The 21,615-nt window shown below is 47.1% G+C and overlaps 1 protein-coding gene across 1 annotated transcript in view; it reads right to left on the bottom strand.

The window, feature by feature from the left end:
• Window positions 1-21,615, bottom strand: part of LOC146197764 (carbonic anhydrase 14-like) — a 209,270-nt gene that overhangs the window by 81,125 nt on the left and 106,530 nt on the right. The window contains exons 4-5 of the mRNA XM_084597236.1: window positions 10,560-10,699; window positions 7,457-7,543 (exon numbers count right to left, since the gene is read on the bottom strand). Coding sequence (XP_084453362.1) covers window positions 7,457-7,543; window positions 10,560-10,699 — 227 coding nt within the window. The remainder of the gene's footprint in view (window positions 1-7,456; window positions 7,544-10,559; window positions 10,700-21,615) is intronic.

Here is a 21,615-nt window from a genome sequence, read left to right as displayed (position 1 = left end):
AAGGAAAATCCAACCGACCTCATGACGCGAGACATTTCCGCCTCTCTACTGGTCTCCGCGAGGCCTTGGTGGACAGGACCGAGATGGCTGGCGCTAGGACCGACGGAGTGGCTCCAGAAAACGAGCAGCGAGCTGCCTCAGAATGATCTTGAGGAAAGAGAAGCACAAGCGGAGGTATTTGATATCCCCCCCCACACCGACTCTAGAGTTACTCGACACGTTAAGGTTCAGCTCAGCGTTCAAGCTTAACCGTACGACAGTCTGGGTGTTCCGCTTCCTGCACAATATCCATGCTTCGGAAAAGCGGTCGGGTCCCTTGACAGCAGACGAGATACAAAGTGCGAGAACTGGTTGAAAGAAGCGTCGAGCTCCATATTTAGGCTGAACGCCGTTGCGCAACCGAGAGAACTAAGGTCCCACCTAGCCCTCCTCTGCAGGAATTGGCCATTTTCATCGAAGAAAACGGAGTGTTGTTGTGCCCGGCCACAGCCGCCCAGCAATTCAGCCGGACGCCTAACATCTACGGCAAATGCCTCCTTCACAAAATTCGGATGCTTCTGTGCAGAGCATCAGTGCACTGGAGGCGAGCCGTGCCAAGGGGAGAGAGGCGACGTGTTTGAACATGAGCTGAGCGTCTGGACAGCTCGGCGCCGTGGCCCTGGCGGCGGACCCCTTCTCGCCCCGCGGCATATTTGAAGCAACGGCGCAGCAAGCTCTCCCATTGGCCCTGCGAAAGTGCTGCCGTCGGATTGGGCCATTTGAGCGTCAACGGTTTCTCGGTTACGGAGACTCAAGTGCTTCCGTTCGAGACTCCGAGTGTGAGTTCGTCGCTAGCGTCCATCGGGAGCAGTTCGCCCCCTGAGAGAGCGGACGCGGCGGAATCTCCATGGCCGTCGCTGCGCGAGAACAGTCGCGTATGGCTATGTTAGCTTTCGGCCCCAGAGCCGACCTCGTTGTGTAAATGCCTGTAAATAGTATATAAAGCTTTTTCTTCATCTCACCAGCGCCGACTCGGATTCATCGCCACCGGCCAGGGAGCTGACAGCCCTCGTTCACGAAACGGGTGACGAGCGCTACGCAACCAACTCCTTGGCACAACCCTGTTGACGGTGGGCTACTGTGTGATAACCCCACCGGCACAACAGTGCTAAGAATCAAAGGGTACCTTCGCTCTGAGAATATGGAACCCGACGAAAGGAACATCATTGTTCTGCCTAAAGAGGATCGATGTTCAACACTCCTATCGATCGACGCACACCGACATATGCTGCACGCGGGAGTGAGAAAGACGCTCGTGAAACCTCGTGACAAATACTGGATAGCGTCAGCGGTTCAGTGCTTCGCCGTTGAGTACTCCTACGGAACCGCTGCTAGACGACCGGACAACACGCGCGTATACCCCTTCCAGGTGGTCGGCGTAGACTTTGCCCGACCATTATATGTGCAGAACAATAATGGCATATGCAAAGCCTACACAGTGTTGTTTACTTGTGTGGTCCCACGAGCTGTGCACCTGGAGCTTGGGAACGACATGTCCACCAGCAGCTTTCTGTTCGCGTTCCGAAGGTTTGTGTCGAGACGGGGATTGTGCCGTATCATCTACTCAAATAACGTGCTGACCTTCACGCGAGCAGCAAAAGAACTGACAGAGCTGAAGAAGACGCTGCGACACCAAGACGTTGTAGACTATTTTGCAAATGCACGAGTTGAGTAGCGCTTTGAGCGAGTTCAGTAGGGGCCAACATGGCATACTCGCAATCGACCATCGGCTCACTATAAGTGACGGCCACAGCCGAAACAAATAAAACGATGAAGAGAGTAATTTACCGAGAGATGGGCCCATAAAGGGAAAAAAAAAAACATAGAGCGCTTGTAATGCATAATACTTTACGTATGTGTTTCTCAAGCTTTTGCGCTCCTTCTTGCACTGCGTATAAACAAACCGAGCCCACGGTCATCTCAACGCTTCCCGAAATGTTTACATACAAATAAGTTTTATTTACTAGCAAAATAGCGTCCTCGCTGCTGCGCTTGCCAGTTTTGATGCTTCTTCGCTATTTTTTCATTGAAGGTTTCTGCTGCAGCTCTGTGTTCAGCAAGAATTAAGTCCATGGTAAAAGTGCATGACCGAAGAGCCGGCGCTTCTAAATTTACCAGCGCTGTGAAGTTCCACGTGCTGAAATGATTCCAGTGCATAATATAGTGCGCATAGGCATCCAGAACATTAGTTGCAAGTCGTTAGAGCAGGCACATGCTCCGATGGTCAAGAAGTTGTAATGTTTAGACCGGCAGCAACGACCTGTCATGGAGTTTCATTATAAATGTGGCCGGACATAATATGCAGGAATATTTCCGTGCTTCCTATGTTTCGGCGTGGCCTAGTTGTTAGCGCGGAACTTTACGGAGGAAGCAATAGTGAGTTCGAATCCGCTGGTGGTATTGCTTTTTTTGTTCTACAAATTGTTTTTTTTTTAGTTTTTACTTTTTATCCCAGACCATTTTTTCGCCGGGCGACCAGCGCAATAGGCAAGGATGCAATAGGGGAACATTTGGAATAAGATCGACGCTCTCCTTGGTGCGAGCGGCCCCTTTTGTTTACGATGCCTCCAAATAGCATGTTGAAGCTCTTGTTGCCACATTACGTGGGTCAAATGTGCCATGATTTAGTGCACAATTAAATGATAATGCGTTTTTCCTTCGGCACTTAGCATATGTATGCTTTTCGTGGCGTACGTAGCTGCAGTCAAGCGGGTAGGTCAGGGTTAACGGGAGCTCGCAGTCAAAGCGGCGACGGGGGCGATATGTTTGCGCAGAATGTGAACGAATGAGCGTGTCGGCGGCAGCGGATTTCGCTAGCTCGCGCCTCCGAGTGCTCAAATGTGAGTGAGCCAGGCGCATCCGCTGCTCCGAGCTCGTATTTCAGGCGCCGCAGGTTCAAACGAAACTATCCGAGCACGCACGAAGTGCCTGAGCCGGAACATAACGGCGCCTCCAAGTATATTTTTGTGTTTGCCTTGCAACGTTTTACGCTGTCTTTTCGCCGTCGTTTACCTATGATAAAGTCATGTCATCACATTCGAGACAAAAACTACTACCGCATTCAAACGGGCAACGTAATTCGCATTTGTCAGCCTCCGGGATCCCTAGCGCGTCACGTGATTTGCAGTTGCGAGTTTCGGCTGTGGCGGCGATACTTGTATTTCTGTTCTTCCTCTTTAGTACCTTATAACAGCTCTGTTTTCAGTAAGAGTGGATTTTTTTTAGTAATCAAGAATTGGCATTCTATAGATGTAGGCCCACTTCATTTGTCTCTTTAGTGTCCCTTTAAGCAAAGTGATAGGAAAGAGCTGCCTATAAGCAGGACAGTTGGCCACCATCATGCAGGCTTTCAGTAACGCAAACAATAACATGTTTAGGGTAGCTCGCCGCCTGCAAACGCGCCACCTGCATACTGACACTTTCATCCATGCCATGATCTCATGACTTGCAGAGTGCGCTCTTTTTTTGCAGAGAGCTTTTTTGTCTAACGCTCTCTGCAAGTCATGTGATCATGCCATGGATGAAAGCGTCAGTATGCAGGTGGCGCGTTTGCAGGCGGTGGGCTACACTAAACATGTTATTGTTTCCGTTGCTGAAAGCCTGTATCGCAGAAAGAAAATTGCGGCACGCATGAGTAACGAACAGCGAGCGGAAGAGAAGAAAAGGAAGGAGGAAAGAAGGAAGAAAGAAAAAGTAGTTACGAGAACCCTACCTGCATAAAGGTTCTCGTAACTTGAGGAAGGTGGGGCAACGCTCTGCCGTAAAGATCCTATTTACTGCACCAAAAACAGAAAAACCTGTCCTATGCGAACGCGGTAGCCTGAGTGCCCGATTAAACACAGAGACCCTTACGTGCCCGGCAGGAGGGGGGTTGTTTACAAAACTCCACTTTTATGTGGAAAGCACTATGTCGGCCAAACTGGCAGATGTTCAAACGGGCGTCTTCTGGAGCACAATAAAAAAGTTGGCAGCATTGCTGCAGACGGCCATCTGGCTACACACTGCAGAAGATAGGATGCGGACCCACCTTACCATCCTCTGTTTGAAAAGACAATCATCGTGTATCAACATCGTAACGAGCTGACAAGGGAGATAATGGAAGCACTGAAGATAGCTCGGGCAGGGGGTCAATGTGTCAGCAAGGCGTCGGTTGTACTGTCAAGCAAAAAGCTTGAATTCTTGGCGTGGCGTAGCACGTGGCTGTCTGAAAGTAATTTGTTCTTTTTCTCATTCATTGCTGATCCCGAAGTGTATATATGTGATCATTTCTGCAATAAACCCTCAGTTGAAAGTTAGCGCTTCTCCTGTCTTGTTGTCGTCCCCATTTTTGTTCACGCGCTATGCTCTTTGATTTACAATGACTGTCCTAGTCCATTGAAATCAGATGAGAGCTCATGAGGCGTATAGCTTAGTCTGCAGTATTTCGTCGTTTTCTGAAGTTTATCAATTAATAAAACTCATTAACTAATTTTTTAATTGTTGGTTTCAGCAACAAAGCGTCTATCAACAAAGCGCGGTTTCAGCAACAAAGCACTCCAGCGAAAAGCGATTTTGTTCTCCTGGATGCGTCTTGGGTTGCTGAAGGGGTACCGCTGCATGTGGCACATTTTTTATTGTGCGACATATCATTAAGGCCAGTGGTAAAACTGGTTTGCATAAACAGCAGCTTGGTGCAAATATTTCAGTCTGCTATTTGAAAACAATTATTGGCACGTTTTTCCTTAAACCAAAATTCAAAGAGAAAATTGGTCTTTCCTAATGATTGTAATCAATAAAGTCAGCGGAACTAATAAAATACTGCAGGTTATGTAACACTACTCTAAAAGCTTTCAGCTATTCTTAATGAGCTTGGTCTTATTTAGCAGGTCTATCCAGCAATTTACACCTAACAGGCATCCTTTTATAATTAGTAATATGCTTGTGACAAGCTGCCTGTTTGTTACATATAGTCAGGATGTGAGGAATCGTTCAAATGGGCATTTTTTGGGAGACAATTTTGAATCTCCGGCGTGGTGCAGTGATTAGGACGCTAGACTACTATGCGCAAGAATGCGGGATTGAATCCCAGCCTAGGCGGCCGCTATTCTTCCGAGGCGAAAAGCAAGGCACCCATGAGCTGTGCGATGTTTAGTGCACATTAAAGAACCCCAGGTGGTCGAAATTTCTGTAGTCCTCCCCTATGGTGTCTCATAGCTTGAGTCGGCTTGGAACATTAAACCCCACAGACCAAACCAGTTTTGAGTCTCAGAGTAGGAATTGCCGATGTACTGTTTAAATTTATTGTGTATTAGCAGGTCAGTTTTTTATAAGCGGCACATTCTCTTTGAAGCAATTTTGACACACTCTCTTATGACTCTGACAGTCTCTTATGATAGATATTGCTAATATCCTTTTATAGTGCTTCATGAAGATCTAACATCTGTTTCATTTAGTTGCCATAGAGTGGACAATTCACCTGTTTTAGCAATGGCTCCGACAAGTATTTCATACTTATGCAGGAAAGTAATAGACAAGTAATAAGGAGCAAGAAATTTCCTCATACCTGAGGTATTGCTAGAGGTAGACAAGCCAGAAGGCTAGGCAGAGCTGGTACTTCCATTCTTCTCTGCCAGAAAACCCTCTTTTAGTTGTGATTTTTATTGTACATGTCTGGTTAAATGATTGCAGTAAAGCAACTTTCATAGACGTATGCTGGTAGTTCTTGTATGCTATTCCTTCTATTAGTTGTCATCATTATTGCTAAAGGTGTTCAAAGACTATAAAGGTTTGAAGTTCAACACACTGAACTCTGATGTAAATACACTGTCTCATATGAATGTGTGATGAGTTATAACCAAACCGGAACAAAAGTACCTGCTCTCTTTTTGAGTATTTTTCTCGTCTTCAGTCAATCTCCTTTTCACTACTTGTGATGCGGGCAATTGGTTTTTTATTTAGAAAGTTAAATGCGTGAACTGAATAATGAGAAATAAAGTCGCATCTTCTTAGCCACACTTGTGTTCAATTTGTTTTTTAGAAGCCATGTATGACCACTGCTTCAGTGCTTGTAGTCCAGCGTTCAAATTAGTGGTTACAGCAACAAAGCAGAGAAGTTTGCTAAATGTGTAGTATTTTTACTAGAGATTGTTACTGTTACAGCCTTCTGTAGGTGGCGCGTGTTGCTAAAAGTAGTAGCTGTTACTATTTACAGAGTTAGTATATTTTGATGTAGGCAGCTGCTATTATTACCTCTGAAGTAATTTATTCTGCTAAAGGTAGTTCCTCTTACGACCTCCTATAGGTAGTAGATTTTGCTGAAGGTAGCTACTCTTACTACCTGCAGTGGTAGTGAATGCTAGTAACGGTAGTTGCTCGTACTACCTTCTATAGGTAGTAAATTTTATAGGTGTAGTTGCTGTAGGTAGTTGCTGATACTACATCTAGAGGCAGCATTTCATACAGGTACTTCTTATTACTACCTTTTAGAAGTAGTATATGCTCGACATTACCAGTTGTTGGGCGAGCTGTCTGTCTGTCGTGCCGTTGTTATGGATAGTATACGCTACTACCTAGCAGATACTACCTGCACTTACTAGCTAGTTAGTAATATATGTGACAAGCAGTTACTACCCTAAAAGTTAGTAACCACAACTACTCTTTTTTTAGAGTGTACCCTGGAACTTCTAAGCGAGATAAGACAGAGCGAAAGCTCGGTTACACTTGACTACGTTTAGTTAGGTTTATCAATGTGCAACCGATTGCAATGGAGCTTTCACCCTGTCTTGGTTCAGAAGAGTTAAACCACGGTGATTTTGGCTGCGCCCCTAACATCTATCCGATGTTGAAAAAAAACAAAAATTCTAGATCACTGCAGAACCTGCACTGGAAAAATGCGTAAGCCTAAGCGTTGCTGTGTTGAACACAAGATATGTCAGCGGGATTCCGCGAGTGACAGATACTGCGCCTTACTTTTCTTGCAAGCGAATTATAGAACCGCGGTGGACTTTGATGCGTTCAACGAAACGCTTGTTGTGTTCGACAAAGGGCGCGCGATGTGCCGTGTGTAGCACTAACGCTCAAGCTTTTGTATTTCTGAACTGAGACACGTGACCGGAAGCTGAGAACTGAAACCGGAAGTTGGCTGGCGGCAATCTCGGCTCCCAATTGTATAATTAATAGACTTTAATTAATGACCTATTAAACCGACATGAACCATTTTATCACTTGCACACCTTTCCTTGACGCTCCATGCGAGATGCATGATACCATTATTTTTTCAATATGCCAACTAGTTCCTCTTTCACAGCTCCGAAAAGATCACGCCCATGCGCAACCCGCGTACTTAGCCCTAAAGTGATTACGCATTAATAAAGACGACTTGATATACGCTGATTTATGCTGAAGAACAGCAATCTAAGAGAGGCGATTTTATACTTACTTTCTGAAAAATTGGGATCTACATTGGTCACGTTTCCACAGTACGGTGACTTGTGGGCCCATCTACCGCCGTCGCAGTATTCGCGCCCTGCGAACAGTGTCGAATGCATCATCAGGGTCGTCAGGCAGATACATCTGCTGCATAGACTATCGTGGCTGCAAGCAGCGCAATTCACCGAAGCCAGAGTGACCTTTAGCAACGTTTCGCATAGATTTAGAACAATCAGGTTTGATGCCTGCCTACCTAGTACCATGGGAAGGAGGATAGAAGCTGCGAAATTCAGTGCGCGTGAGACCGGATATCGCTGTAACGACACGGGGCCTAGATTGGTCATTCCGAAACAGATAACGCAGTACTCACATCCTGCCACTGGGATGATGTCTCCCAAAGCGCGCTGGAGTGTGACCCTGCGGTGCAGGTCACTGCCGAGCGCAGGCCCAGGCACGCACGCACATACCAGCCAGGTGGTTACCAGCGCAGGGCACGCTGGAGAACATGGCTTCCGAGGTATAGACCCGCCTTGAGAACGAGACAGAACGACATTAACCACGCGTTTAGGAAGCAAATTGCAACTTTCTTCTCTAAGCTGTCATTTAGTGTTTCTGCTTAAGTCAGTGGCTTCAGTTGGATTAATTGTGACTTTTGATGTTATACAGCATAGTGACCACGACCTTGATTCGTTTTTCACCAGCAAGTAGTGTTTTGTGAATAATACTATATTTTAATAAGGTGGAGACGTTGGCTTGTCGGTTTCGGCATTTATACATCGTCGCAGCGCAACATGTGACAGTGTGTGTGCCCTCTCGTTCTCTGTCCCCGTCATTTGTTTCGCTACAAGCATGTGTAGATATATTTGATGCAATTCATTATCTTTGACCAAGTGTCTCATAAAATGAGACGGTTCGGTAAATAAGAATTGCTGAAAACAAAATATTTATTAATTTCTAACTCATAACTGTGCCTGTGAAATTATTTTTTTTTGTAATTGGTAACAAAACGCCACAGGCATTACGGACAAAACATCCTCACTGTGCGAAAAACGCAATTGTAAAATGCCTCTTGGTTTTGGAAGTTATGCAGATGAGTAGTTAGTGGAATTACAACGGTTACTTTCAATGATGGCATTGCTTGTAGCTGCCATAAATTCAAAACGGCCTCATTGTGGGGGCCCAGGCGATAGAGTGCTCGGTTACTTAGCCTGATGACTGCGTTTAGGCATTGTTAGATTTTGGCTAGCGCCTGGGTATCGCACCGCTGCCGCCAGTAGTTACATGCGGGTCGCAGCCCCATGGGCAGCGTTGGCCTGGCGGCTCCGTGGCTCAGTGGATGGCATCGACAGTCCCAGCAAAGACGAGGCGTCGATCAACAAAACAACGTTTAATACAAAATCATGAAGAACAGGCAGAGAAGCTGGTCCGGAGAGAAAACCAACACTCTCACACAGCTGGTGTCGGCGTCGTCTTTGCGACGTCTCCAAAGTAGTCTCTCTCGCAGCGGAGCCATTCACTGCTTTTTATACGCCTGTTTTATACGCTTGTCAGTTCCCATCGGCGTTACTGTTGAGACTCTCCGTTTCAATGAAGCTCCGGCTGTCCGTTTCTCGGAACAACCTCACCTTTTTTCTGTGCGAAGAAACACATGCGGATGAGTCACTCGCTTTTCGGAACGACCTATCTCTCTCCTTACGTGTTGCGCACCAGTCACGCATCTTTGCAAGGGCGCAATTGTGCCGCTGGGATAGTCGCTTCTTTTCCTTTCGCAATCGTTTGCGTTTCCTTTCCTCACGACGACAGCATTCTTTCTCGCGGCTGCCTTTCCGCTTTTTTCGGTGGCAGCAATTGAATACTGTCTACTTTCTTTAGACGCGAGCTCTGGCAAGCTAGCGGTAACCGAAGCTAGTAGGGCACCGGCGTCGTCTGAGTGATCAAAGGGCGGCGCCGCATCTCCACCGCGAACAGCAGCACATGACTCACTTTCAGTCAAATTCGAATAACAACCGCTCACGTCAGTCCCCCTGATAGGAATTTAATCTGGCGACTCGCCACTCAGTGTGTCGCCTCGCTCAGCGCTAACAGGCGCACGATCAAGCTCCTTCGACAGCTGGGGAGCTTCGGATTGCGTGAGGGCCATGTGTGCCGCGTCCGCGTTCGCACTGTCGCTGTTGCTTTCGTGAGTACAACCCGGCATGTCAGGACACGAATGATGCGGACTCCGCTCTAGTCGTTCGCTGTCAACTGCGCAGGTGCGGCTTTCTACAGTGGACGCGCACTCATCGTGGGTCTGCCCTGGCTGATCACAACTCGTGGACGTCGCAGTTTCCCTCATCGGCAATACGCTTTTCTGCGTGCCCTGCATTACCACAGAGTCGATTTCTGAAACCGCAATTCTGTCATTTCCTAGCTGGTTTCCATCTCCGCCACGCTCTACACAAGCTTCTGCTTTTGACTCGAGAGGCGGTTCAGTTACTTCCAGTTCCCCACTCTCATTTGATGGAACCGGATTGGCTGCAGCTACTTGGGTCGGCCTGCAGTCCACCTCACTGGACGGCTCCCTGCGGGTTTCGCGCCATGGAGCCCGCGCTAACCGTCTCAGCTGCAAGTGGCTCGACCAAGTTAACCCCATAATGTTCTGTTCGAGGTTCGATCGGCTCGCTGCTGCGGTCGCGCTGCACTGCCGCTTGCCCAAGCTGTATTCACTGTCTGGTACCTTTGACTTTTCAGGCTCACTTGTGCCTACAACATACGTGGTCTTAATCTCTGCGTGCTGTGCCTCCGACCCTTTCTCATTGCTTGACAACTTCTCCGGAACTACCGCCTTTGCAGCAAGCTCCCGAGCTCTAGATCTGGTTAAGGCCAGTACGCTACCCTTTACGCTACCCCCCTGGTTAAGGCCTGTACACAAGCCCCTTTTCGCGCAAGAGGTGATCAGACTGGTTTGAAAATAGGCACGGGTACTGAGGAGGAAGCACAGATGACACCGCCGCTTCTGTCTCAAGTGCCCCGAAAGGCCCCTCAATAAGCACTTTGGCTATTGGCAAGCGCACGCTAGCACTATATACGCACTCTGCGAGCTTCCACGGCCTGTTTGATCCACGCGCACTCACCAGTAAACATCTCTGATTCTACGTAAGAGGGGTGCACCACATCCTTGGTAGCCGCAGAATAGCGAATCACTCGACACTCTTTCCCGTTCACGAAGAGGTCCCGAGTGTACGGTTCGAGAAGCTTCATGTTCTCGTCACTGCTGCATAACGACAAAAACACGACCTTTGGTTTTGTCTCTGCACACTGTGCCGAAAAGTGACGAGGCTATAGTGCTCTAGAATCTTCTAGAGTACTATAACCAGGCTTCTGGCACGTATAACAGACGCGCGATTGCCTTGCTTCGAACCTCTTTTTCCATTCGGCTTCGGCTACAACCGTCTCTTTATCGTCGGTCGGACTGCATTCACTCGCACCCGCACCACGTTTATTCTCCTTGGCTTTAAAGGGCGTGAACTTCGGCCTCTCAACTTTGAGCCTAATTCCCCCTGTTGACCGTCCTTAGCTCCACGAGCTCGACGCGTCGCAAACTCTTCACTTAGCTCGGCGGCTCTATCCACCGTACTAACGTCTCGTCTATCCAAAACCCAATACCGCACGTTCTCGGGTAACAGACTGTAAAACTGTTCCAACCCGAAACATTGCAGAACCTTATCATGGTCACCATGCGCTTTTTCTTCTTTGAGCCACTCATACATGTTTGGCATAAGTTTGTAGGCAAACTCTGTATAGGACTCACTTTTGCTTTTCTCCCACTCCCGAAATTTTCGACGGAATGCTTCTGCTGACAGCCTGTACTCTTTTAGCAGACTCGATTTCACTTTATCGTAATCCTCTCCTTCCTCTTTTTTCAAGCGAGCGATTACGTCTGCCGCCTCACCGGGCAACAAAGTGACCAAGCGCTCTGGCCACGTTTCACGAGAAAACACGTGCTTCTCGCACGTTCGCTCGAAGTTAACCAGGAACAAACCAATGTCCTCTTTCCAAGCTTAAACGGCGGCACCAAGGCACTCATTTTGAACGACTCCCGTTCTTCTGCACCGTGAGCCTGACTTGCAATGCCAGCGCGTCCCACCTCTAATTCTAGACGTTTCATTTCCAAAGCTAATTGATGGTCTCGCTCCTCTTTCTCTAGTCGTTTCTTACGTTCACGTTCCTCTTTCTCTTCACGTTTCCTTTCCTCAATTATCTCAAGGCATTCCGAAAGCTCGCCATCCTCAGCTTCCAACGCGAGAATAGCCTTTAGCACTTCTGGTTTTCTGAATTTGTCTGACAAATTCAGACCCAACTTTTTCGCAAGCTCCAGCAATTTCGGTTTACGCAACGACTTTAAATTCATGACTCTTCCGAGTGCTGCCTTCTCTACTACCCACTATTGCCTTGCTGCAAAGTAACCCAGCAACAACGAAAACACAATTACCAGCTCTGTTCTCTACTTAACAAAAGCCTGGCAAACCTCAGTAGAAGAAAGTCCCGCACTCATCAAACTTCGCAGCCAAGAATCCAGAGCAGTCGTTCCGCTGCAGGCAACCAGTCATCACACAGGGCTCGTTGCACTGCTCCCGGCTTTCCGCTGAGCTGCTTGTTGCATGGGTCACGCCAGGGACATCTCAGCTCTTCCTACCAGATGTTGCACCTCGGTCAGGCCTGGCTCATCTCACCAACGACGGTCACGGCTTGGTCGTCCCACCGCTGATCACCAGTTGTTAGATTTTGGCTTGCGCCTGGGTATCGCACCGCTGCCGCCAGTTGTTACATGCGGGTCGCGGCCCCATCGGTAGCGTTGGCCTGGCGGCTCATGGCTCGGCAGACGGCCTCAACGGTCCCAGCAAAGACGAGGTGTCGACCAACAAAACAACGTTTAATACAACATCATGAAGGAACGGGCAGAAAGCGGGCCCGGAGAGAAAAATGACCCGCTCACACAGCTGGTGTCCGGCGGTGTCTCTCCGACGTTTCGCAAGTAGTCTCTCTCGCAGCGGAGTCTGCCGCTGCTTTTTATACGCTTGTCAGTTCAGAGGGAAAGGGAGAGAAATCATGGCTGCACAAGATGAGATGACTCAGTCGTCGGTGTCGCGACAGATATCTCCTCCACCTCCTGCAGACGGGTGAGGGCGACGCTCTCTCTCTCGAGCGCCGGGCTTGGCCAGCGTTGGCACACACATTAGGCACATGGGACGGACACGCCGAGACACGCCCGCGGGAGGAAGCGTTGAGCGGCCGACCGGACGGCGCTGAAATGGCCTATACGTTCGCTGCTTTACCTGATGCTGCGCTGTGGCCGCGTCGGTTGTCGCACATGCCAATGGCGAATCGTAACAGCATGCTGTGGTGTATGGGTCTTAACGTCCCAGAGCAACTCTGGCTATGGGAGATGCCCCAGTGTAGGACTGCGGCAATATTACCACCTGAGGTTTTTAACTTGCACTGACATCGCACAGAAAACAGGCGCCTTGCTTTTCGTATGCATCGAAAAGCCGCCGCCCTGGCCAGGATTCGATCCAGCATCTCTAGGGGCAGCAGCCGAGTGCCCCATTGAGAGGGCAAGGCACCTGCACAATTGGCAACATGCCTAAGCCATCAAGTTTGCTGTTACAGGTCGTGCCGAAGATTTTTGCCGCAAGCATTTCAACCTGTGGTACGGATGAAACACCGTTTTTCTTCGAGGCACGTCACGACGGCGATATCGACGATAACCTGTTCACGGGGCGTCTTCCGTCGATGACAGTGACGTCACCAGTGGATCGCCTACAAACGGAACTGTGCGACGCAGGAGCATTCAGAGGGCACCTCAGCTGGACAATTGGCAACATGTCTAAGCTATCAATTCTGCTGTTAAAGATCCTGCCGTAGCTTTTTGCAGCAAGCATATCAACCTGTGGTATGGTTGAAGCACTGTTTTTCTTCGAGGCACAACACGACGGCGATATCGACGATAACCTGTTCATGGGGCGTCTTCCGTCGATGACAGTGACGTCACTAGTGGATCATCTACAAAAAGAACTGCGCGACACGGGAGCATTCAGAGGGCACAGCACCTGGACAATTGGCAACATGCCTAATCCATCAATTCTGCTGTTACAGGTCCTGCCGTGGATATCTGCCGCAATAATTTCAACCTGCGGTACGGATGAAACACTGTTTTTCTTCGAGGCCCATCATGACGGCGATATCGACGATAACCTGTTCAAGATGCGTCTTCCGTCGATGACAGTGACGTCACTAGTAGATCGCCTGCAAAAGGAATTGCGCTACGCAGGAGCATTTAGAGGGCACGGCACCTGGACAATTGGCAACATGCCTAAGCTATCAATTCTGCTGTTACAGGTTCGTTATTTGGCTAATGTTGGAGATTTTAGGAATGACAACCGTTTTCTGTTAGTTCTGCCGTGCCCTAGAAGATATTTGACTGTTTTGAGTGACTCTTGGTCTATGGTATTGTCTTTGTTGGTCTCCGGTGATATTGAGAAAAGCCCGGGGCCTAAGACTGCTGAAATGGTGCAGTTAATTCTAGAAAACCAGGCCACATCGGATGCTAAAATAGATAAACTGAGAACTGAAATGACCGAACTGAATGCACAATCCGATATAATGACTGGATTTCTTGATATTGTTGAAGAAATGAACATACGAATACAAAGTCTAGTTACCCTCGTTCGTCAACAAGCAGCTAGGTTGACTGAATACGAGAAGAAAAGTAGAAGTAATAATATTTTGGTTTTTGGTGTCAAAGAAGCAAAGGACGAATCTGATACCGATTTGAGAGAAGCAGTGATTCAGAAAGTATTTATTGAAAAATTGGGCGTTCAGGCGAATATCATAGACAGAATTCATCGTATAGGCAAGAAAAAGCTGGTAGCCATAGACCTGCCATTATGCACTTTTTCGACTCTAGAGAAAGAGAGCTGATATTTAAGAACTGCGGGAAGTTGAAAGGTGGCCCGATAAGTGTAAGCCAAGACTATGCGAAGGAAACAGTAGCAGTACAAAAAAAGCAATGGCAAAGCAGTAAAACAGAAGAGATAATGAAACAAAGGTACAACTGCTACATGATAAACTTAAGATTAACAACAGCATTCACGCGTGGGATCACGAACGACAAGAGCGTTGTGTGTACCAAACTCAGCCAGATAAGATAGGTCGACGTAAAGTTGATGATAAATCTTCTGGTCACAGTTCGCTATTATCGACCAAATCAAGTGAAGATTCCGATAATCATAACAATTCGTCGCAAATATAGCTCTGAACTATTCTGTTAAACGCCCGCAGTGTAGCAAACAAAACTGATTTGAAAAATTTGCTAAACTCTGAGAACCCTGACCTATTGCTGATAACCGAGACCTGGTTGCATGAGGGAATTGGTAACGATAGCATTTTCCCCCTGGCTACCACGTGTTTAGATGGGATAGAAATTCCAAAGGAGGGAGTGTGGCTATTGTCACAAAAAGCACAATATCTGCAGTCACTCTTAACTACATTCTTTCTGAAATGGTATGGTGAAAGTTTTGTTGTGGGAACATTGTGCATTTAGTAGGTGTTGTGTACAGGCCGCTTTCTACACCTCCTGAATTTTTGGATGAATTGCTTTTGTTCCTTAACTTTCATGTAAAGGAGAACACTAGATTAATAATGGCTGGCGACTTTGATTTGCCACACAATAATTGGGAAACTTTGTCAACAGGAAATGTAAAAATAAGCAGTGTAAATAAAATGATGGAAATTATGTTTACGCATAACCTTAAGCAAATAGTAAAAGATTTTACAAGGGTTACATCAAGGTCGCAGTCATTGTTGGACTTGGTTTTCTTATCCAGTAAAGTGGCAGACCATACTGTATCTGTCGAGCCGGGCTTATCTGATCACAAGATGACCTCTTTAAATGTGCTGTTGAACACTCCAGTTCGTAAAAATCGCATGTTTTAATATGTGTCAAAGATTATAGCCGTGGAGACGACACGTCTATCTTAGACGTCTTAGAAGCAAAATTAAATCAGTTTCCAAATGCATCAGACCGTAAAAGTGTACAGGAATTGTGACAAAGCTGCAAGGGCATACTAAGATACTGCATTTGTAAGGTGTTTATTGGAGCACCAAGACCGTAAGCGACGTCCGCAAACCAAAGCGACGGGGGTAGCGTTCGAGTCAACAGTGCAGTGCCAACAAGGCTCCGGTTCCACTTCGTCTACCTCTTCGGGTTGGCGCGCGAGCTGATGGCGATCGGGATTACTACAATACCCCCCGGCGGAAAAGGAGCCATCCTGGCGACTCGTGGTGAGGAAAGGGTAGGGGGATCATAATACGGCTTGAGGCGGTCGACATGTGCAGTTTCTCGGCCGCGGCGGCGATGATCTGGAGATGGGTTCAAGGGCTCTACTACGTAATTGACGGGAGAAGATTGTTCGAGAATGCGGTAAGCCATGATAGCGCGATAGGAGTTAAGATGAGAGGCCGGGTGCAGAAGAAGGCACCCAGAGCCAAACGAGGGCATCTGAGGGATATGACGGTGCTGGATTTGTAGGGTCCCGGTTATGCTTTTGTTGAGCCTGGTTCTCCGTTGTGAAGGAGTGCACCAACTGTCGGCATTCTTCGGCAAACGTGTGCGCTTCAGACAGTAGAGTGGTCTCTGAAGCATCGGGGTGGTAAGGCAGGATATTATCCATGGTGGACGTAGGTTCACGAGCATATAAAAGAAAGAAGGGGGAGAACAAAGTCGTAGTCTGCGTAGCCGTATTGTAGGCGTACGTTACGAAAGGCAGCACTTTGTCCCAATTAGAGTGAGCGCTATCAACGTACATGGCTAGCATTTCACTTAGAGTGCGACTAAATCGCTCAGTCATGCCGTTCGTGTGGGGGTGATACGCTGTGGTGCTCCGGTGAATGATCTGGCACTGTTTGAGGAGGGCTTCGACAGTGTCGGAAAGAAACGCACGTCCGCGGTCACTGATCAATTCGTTCGATGCGCCGTGACGAAGAACGAGGCGATGCAGAATGAACGAAGCAACATCCCGTGCGGTGGCAGACTGCAAGGCCGATGTTTCCACGTAACGGGTTAGGTGGTCAACGGCTACGATGATCCAGCGGTTGTTAGCCAACGTGGTTGGAAGCGGGCCATACAGATCGATACCGACACGGTCAAAAGGACGGCTGGGGCAAGGCAATGGCTGCAACGGAGCGGCTGGCTGAGGGGGTGGATTCTTGCGACGTTGGCAGGCGGTACAGGATCGGATGTACTGACGAATGAAGCGGTATATGCCGCGCCAGTAATATCTCATACGCAGTCGAGAATAGGTTTTCATGACACCTGCATGGCCGCATTGGGGATCGGCGTGGAGAGAGGCGCAGATTTCAGTACGGAGATGTCGCGGAATCACGAGCAGCCACTTTCGCCCTGTAGGATGGTAATTGCGGCGGTGTAAACGTCCATCACGAGTGGCGAAGTGGTGGGCCTGACGACGAAGTGCACGTGACGGAGACAGCTCTGCGAGCGTAGACAGGAATGTTAAGAGGGAGGATATCCATGGATCCTTCTGCTGCTCAGATTTCATGTTGGTAATGTGTAGCGGAGACATATGGTAGGCACAAACGAAGCCAGCCGTCGAGTCGTTAGGAAGCGGTGAACGGGAAAGGGCATCAGCGTCGGTGTGCTTGCGTCCATATGGATAGATGACGTGGATATCGTACTCCTGAAGACGTAACGCCCAGCGGGCGAGGCGGCCGGAGGTGTCTTTGAGGGAGGATAGCCAACAGAGCGCGTGGTGGTCGGTAACAACGTAGAATGGGCGACCGTAAATATAAGGACGAAACTTGGTAATGGCCCATATGATGGCCAGGCGTTGTTCGGCGCGGAGTTTGCGTACCGCAGGACGGCCGAAGACATCCACGAAGTTCTTCTTGAAGACAGACCACGTCGAAAGATCGGCTTCGTGGTTTCGAAACCACAGATTTGCCACGTCCGTGAGGTAGAAGAGGACGTTGCTCAGTTTTATGGAATCGTCCCAGCAGTTGTAAGTGCTGACGCGCTCGAAAGAGGCCAGCCAGTCGTCAACGTCATGGTCGTCGGTTCCAGTGAAGAAAGGTGGGTCTCGGGGGCGTTGTGCCCCGGGACAGAAGATGGTGGCAGGAGTGGCAGGGATGGGCGCCGATGGTTGTCTGGGAGCGTCCTGCATGGTTGTGACCGAAGGCGGTAGCGTGCGGTTCCGAAGTTCCAGGGTGAAATTTGCAACGAGGACTGGGGCGACGACCGAGACACCTCCACCAAGTGTCAGGTGTTTATTGGAGCACCAAGACCGTAAGCGACGTCCGCAAACCAAAGCGACGGGGGTAGCGTTCGAGTCAACAGTGCAGTGCCAACAAGGCTCCGGTTCCACTTCGTCTACCTCTTCGGGTTGGCGCGCGAGCTGATGGCGATCGGGATTACTACACATTGCCAAATTTGTTCCTACTCGCTCAAAGAAATCGAAGCAGCTCAATCCTTGGATCACTAGAGAGATCATTCAGTTAAATCGCAAGCTAAAAAGGCTACGAAAGAAAAAGAATAGAGCGGCAGAACTTTCAAACACCATACAGAATCTCAAAACAGCGTTACTAGATTCGAAGAAAACGTACTTCAATACAACACTGGCTAACCTCTTCAAAAACTTCAAAAACTCACCGCAAAGGTTCTGGCGTTATTTTTCAGCGAGGAAGAACGCAATTGAACAGGTAATGGATGGGGATGATGAGGTGACTGATAAAAATGATATTGCAAATATGTTTAATGATTTATTCCAGTCGGTTTTAGTAGAGATGCAAATGTCATTGAGAGTGAAAATACTACACTTTGCACGTTGCCATACTTGATGCACGACAATCGCATCAATAGGGAGGGCATTTGTCAGCAGCTGCTGCCTCTGGACCCAAAGAAATCGTGCGGCCCTGATGAAATACCGACAGAATTCCTTAAGTGGTTGTCCTATTACTTGGAAATTTTATTTGAAAAGTCATTGCGGGATCATTCTTTACCTAATGACTGGCGCAGCGCAATAGTAGTTCAGGTTTTTAAAGGCGGTAATCGGCTTCTTGTAAAGTACTATAGACCGGTTTGACTCACTTCCATATGTTGCAAGGTTTTTGAACACATAATAGCTAAACACATCCTTCATTTTTTTGGAAATGAACGACCTTTTATGTCCGTTCCAGCATGGTTTTCGGACCGGCGTTTCGACGGTGACGCAGTTGTTTGAAACAGTGAACGATTTTTGCAAGGCTATAGACGAACGTCAGCAAGTAGATGGGCTCTGTGTGGACTTCGCGAAGGCTTTCGATAAAGTTCCGCATCATAAACTTTTTTTTAAACCGCGCAGATTAGAAATCAGTGAAAATGATACTGTGGATTCAGGCGTATCTAGGTAACCGCTGTCAAGTTGTCAAGGTAGAAAGCACAGCATCAGATAAGCGTGAAGTTCTGTCGGGGGTGCCCCAGGGCTCCGTTTTAGGTCTGCTTTTGTTTTTGTTATATATAAATGACACTTCTGCTATCATTTATTCGCCTGTCGAAATTAAACTTTTTGCTGATGACTGTTAATTTACTCTCCTGTGGCTTCCCCGGAAGATCAGATGAATATAAATAGGTGTCTTCAGTAGTTAAACTCGTGGTGCCTGAAATGGGGAATGGAAATAAATTACCAAAAATCTACTTACATGCATGTAACAAGGAAGCAGAATGCTATGCCGTTTCAATATAATATCGGTGAAAATTCTTTAGATGAGGTAAAGTGTTTTAGATACTTAGGAGTGACACTAACACTTAATCTGTGTTGGCACACTCATATTGAAAATATCTATTTAAAAGCCTATCAGAAGCTTTGTTTTCTGCGGAGGAAGTTGCCGAATACGACCAGAGAAATTAAACTGATTGTGTACAAGACATTCGTGCGGCGCCAATCATAGAGTAGGCAAGTGCAGTGTGGAGTCCACACCAAAAGGGTTTAAAACGAAAACTGGAAAGATTGCGAAGAATTTCGGCACGTTTTATATGTTCTAAATACCGGCGCACTGACTCGGTCACAGAAATGCTAAAACAGTGGCAGTTAAAATCACTAGAAGTTAGAAAAACAAAGCAGAAATTGAAACTTCTTTTTTCTGATGACTGATAAAGTAAAAGTTAATAAACAACACTATGTTACACGTCCTCTGAAGCGTTGCCCACGAAAAAATCACAGTAAGGTATTTCAACCTATTATTACACGTACTGATGTATATCGCTACTCGTTTTTTCCCGATGCAGCAGAAATCTGGTACCAACTTCCAAGCGAAGTTGCGGACAAAGCAGAAGTAGAAAAATTTGACATAGGTCTTAATACGTTCTTGGAGCATTACAGTGCAAATCTATAATTCTGTTCTATAGAATGTATTTTAGCGAAAAGATCTGTACTTGTATTGTATGTGTTTCCTTCCCTCTAATGATCCTCATATAGAAGGTTAACAGTATGAATAAATAAATAAAAATATACACTGAGCCAACGCCGCGAGGCCTGCTGCGTTTCAATGGAAGCCTTATGCAGATTGTGCTTTTATACTGCACGATGTCAGCAGAGGTTTATGCGGCCAGGGGGTCTAAATTATTCCGAAGCCTTCCACTGCGGTGTCCCTCGTGGACAATGTGTCGTTTCGGAAAGCTAAATGCTATAGTTTGTAACTGAATTCCCTAATAAACTGGAAATGTAGTAGACGCAACAAGGTGTGCATTTTAAGAGTACTTATAGTGAAGAGGAAAGGGGCTTAGGATCTGGCAAAGGTGAAAATTATATTTCAGGGAAGGTTCCAAATACTGTAATAATCGAATATTGCGAGTGTAAAACGCAACATGCGAGGATTAGCGACGTGAAATGACACATTGGCTGTGAGGAACACTCATGTGCACAATACTTAGTTCGTGTCAAGCTGTGGCGAAGGGCCTATAGCAATTACAACTTAGGGCATGCACTTAAAGGTACAATGTAGCACTAAATTCAGTTAGCTGGGATAGAAGTCCGTCGAGTGACCACCACGTATACGTCATCTTTTTGCATACTGCTACAACAAGAGAGCTTTAGCAAGCATTCTAGATGGCACGAATGTTTTGTTTAAACATTACTTACGACGAATAACTTTGTTAGCCCTATGTGCAAACTGAAAAAAAAAATCACTTTCCGGGAAGCTAACCATGCTAAACTGCCTGTATATTCCGCATTGTTTTGTTTCAATTTCAGTGTATGTGTACAGTAACTTGTCAATAACTTTGCTTCGTTCGAATTGACTGGCCTTCAAAACGTCCATAATGTGCAGATATTTCATCATGTTTCGTTTCAGTTTCAGTTGATATGTGTTGTAACCTCTAAATACCCTTCAATTGTTCCTGTAGCGTTTACAGCCAATGAGTTTCAGAACGGCCTGCACAGAGCCATCCCCACAAATTTATCAATGCATTTTAAAATCATAATATATTTTACATCCTAGAAACGATAGATTCGGTTTCCTGTGGTTCACTTTGTACCATACGAATAAATATGACGAAGATGCACGCATCTTCCTCATAACCGAGGTCGCATGTTCGTTATATCCGAAGTCACGTGATATGCATGCGTCTTCGTTATAACCGAGGTTACATTTTCGTTATACCGGCATCACGTGACATGCATGCGCCTTAGTTATAACCGATGTCACGTGCTCGGTATATCTCATGTCAGAGGTCCATCTAGGAAATGTACGCAGTAGTGCTAAAACTAAAAATTTAGGTGGCCAAAAGCCGTTTAATTTTTGCCTGGTGGTTTTCTCAAAACGGCATAGCAAGCTGATGGAATATGTTCAGCTACAGTCTACTAACATTATGTGTGTCAAAAAAACAGACATGTCTCGACTCGCAACCGTACAACGGCGGATGTTGTGTTCCGACTTCTGGGTGGTGATGCTGGAAGCAAATTTTCTATCCAAAAATAGTCATCACTTTCTCAGGTGAATGGCAAGCGTAGCTTTTGCGAAGGGCGCTGCAACAGCGGACTCGGAGCGTAACAATAGCATCTGTGTTATTCTGACGCTCTGAATAATTGTTGGTGAGCAGGAAGTATACCTTATCGCAAAACTTGCCCAATCAACCAAGAA

Source organism: Amblyomma maculatum, chromosome 3 (assembly GCF_055883805.1).
Source record: "Amblyomma maculatum isolate TAMU_Amacu chromosome 3, ASM5588380v1, whole genome shotgun sequence".
In the NCBI taxonomy this organism is placed as follows: Eukaryota; Metazoa; Arthropoda; class Arachnida; order Ixodida; family Ixodidae; genus Amblyomma; species Amblyomma maculatum.
The sequence above is the reverse complement of the archived record's forward strand: the minus strand, read 5'-3'. Positions and strand labels throughout refer to the sequence as shown.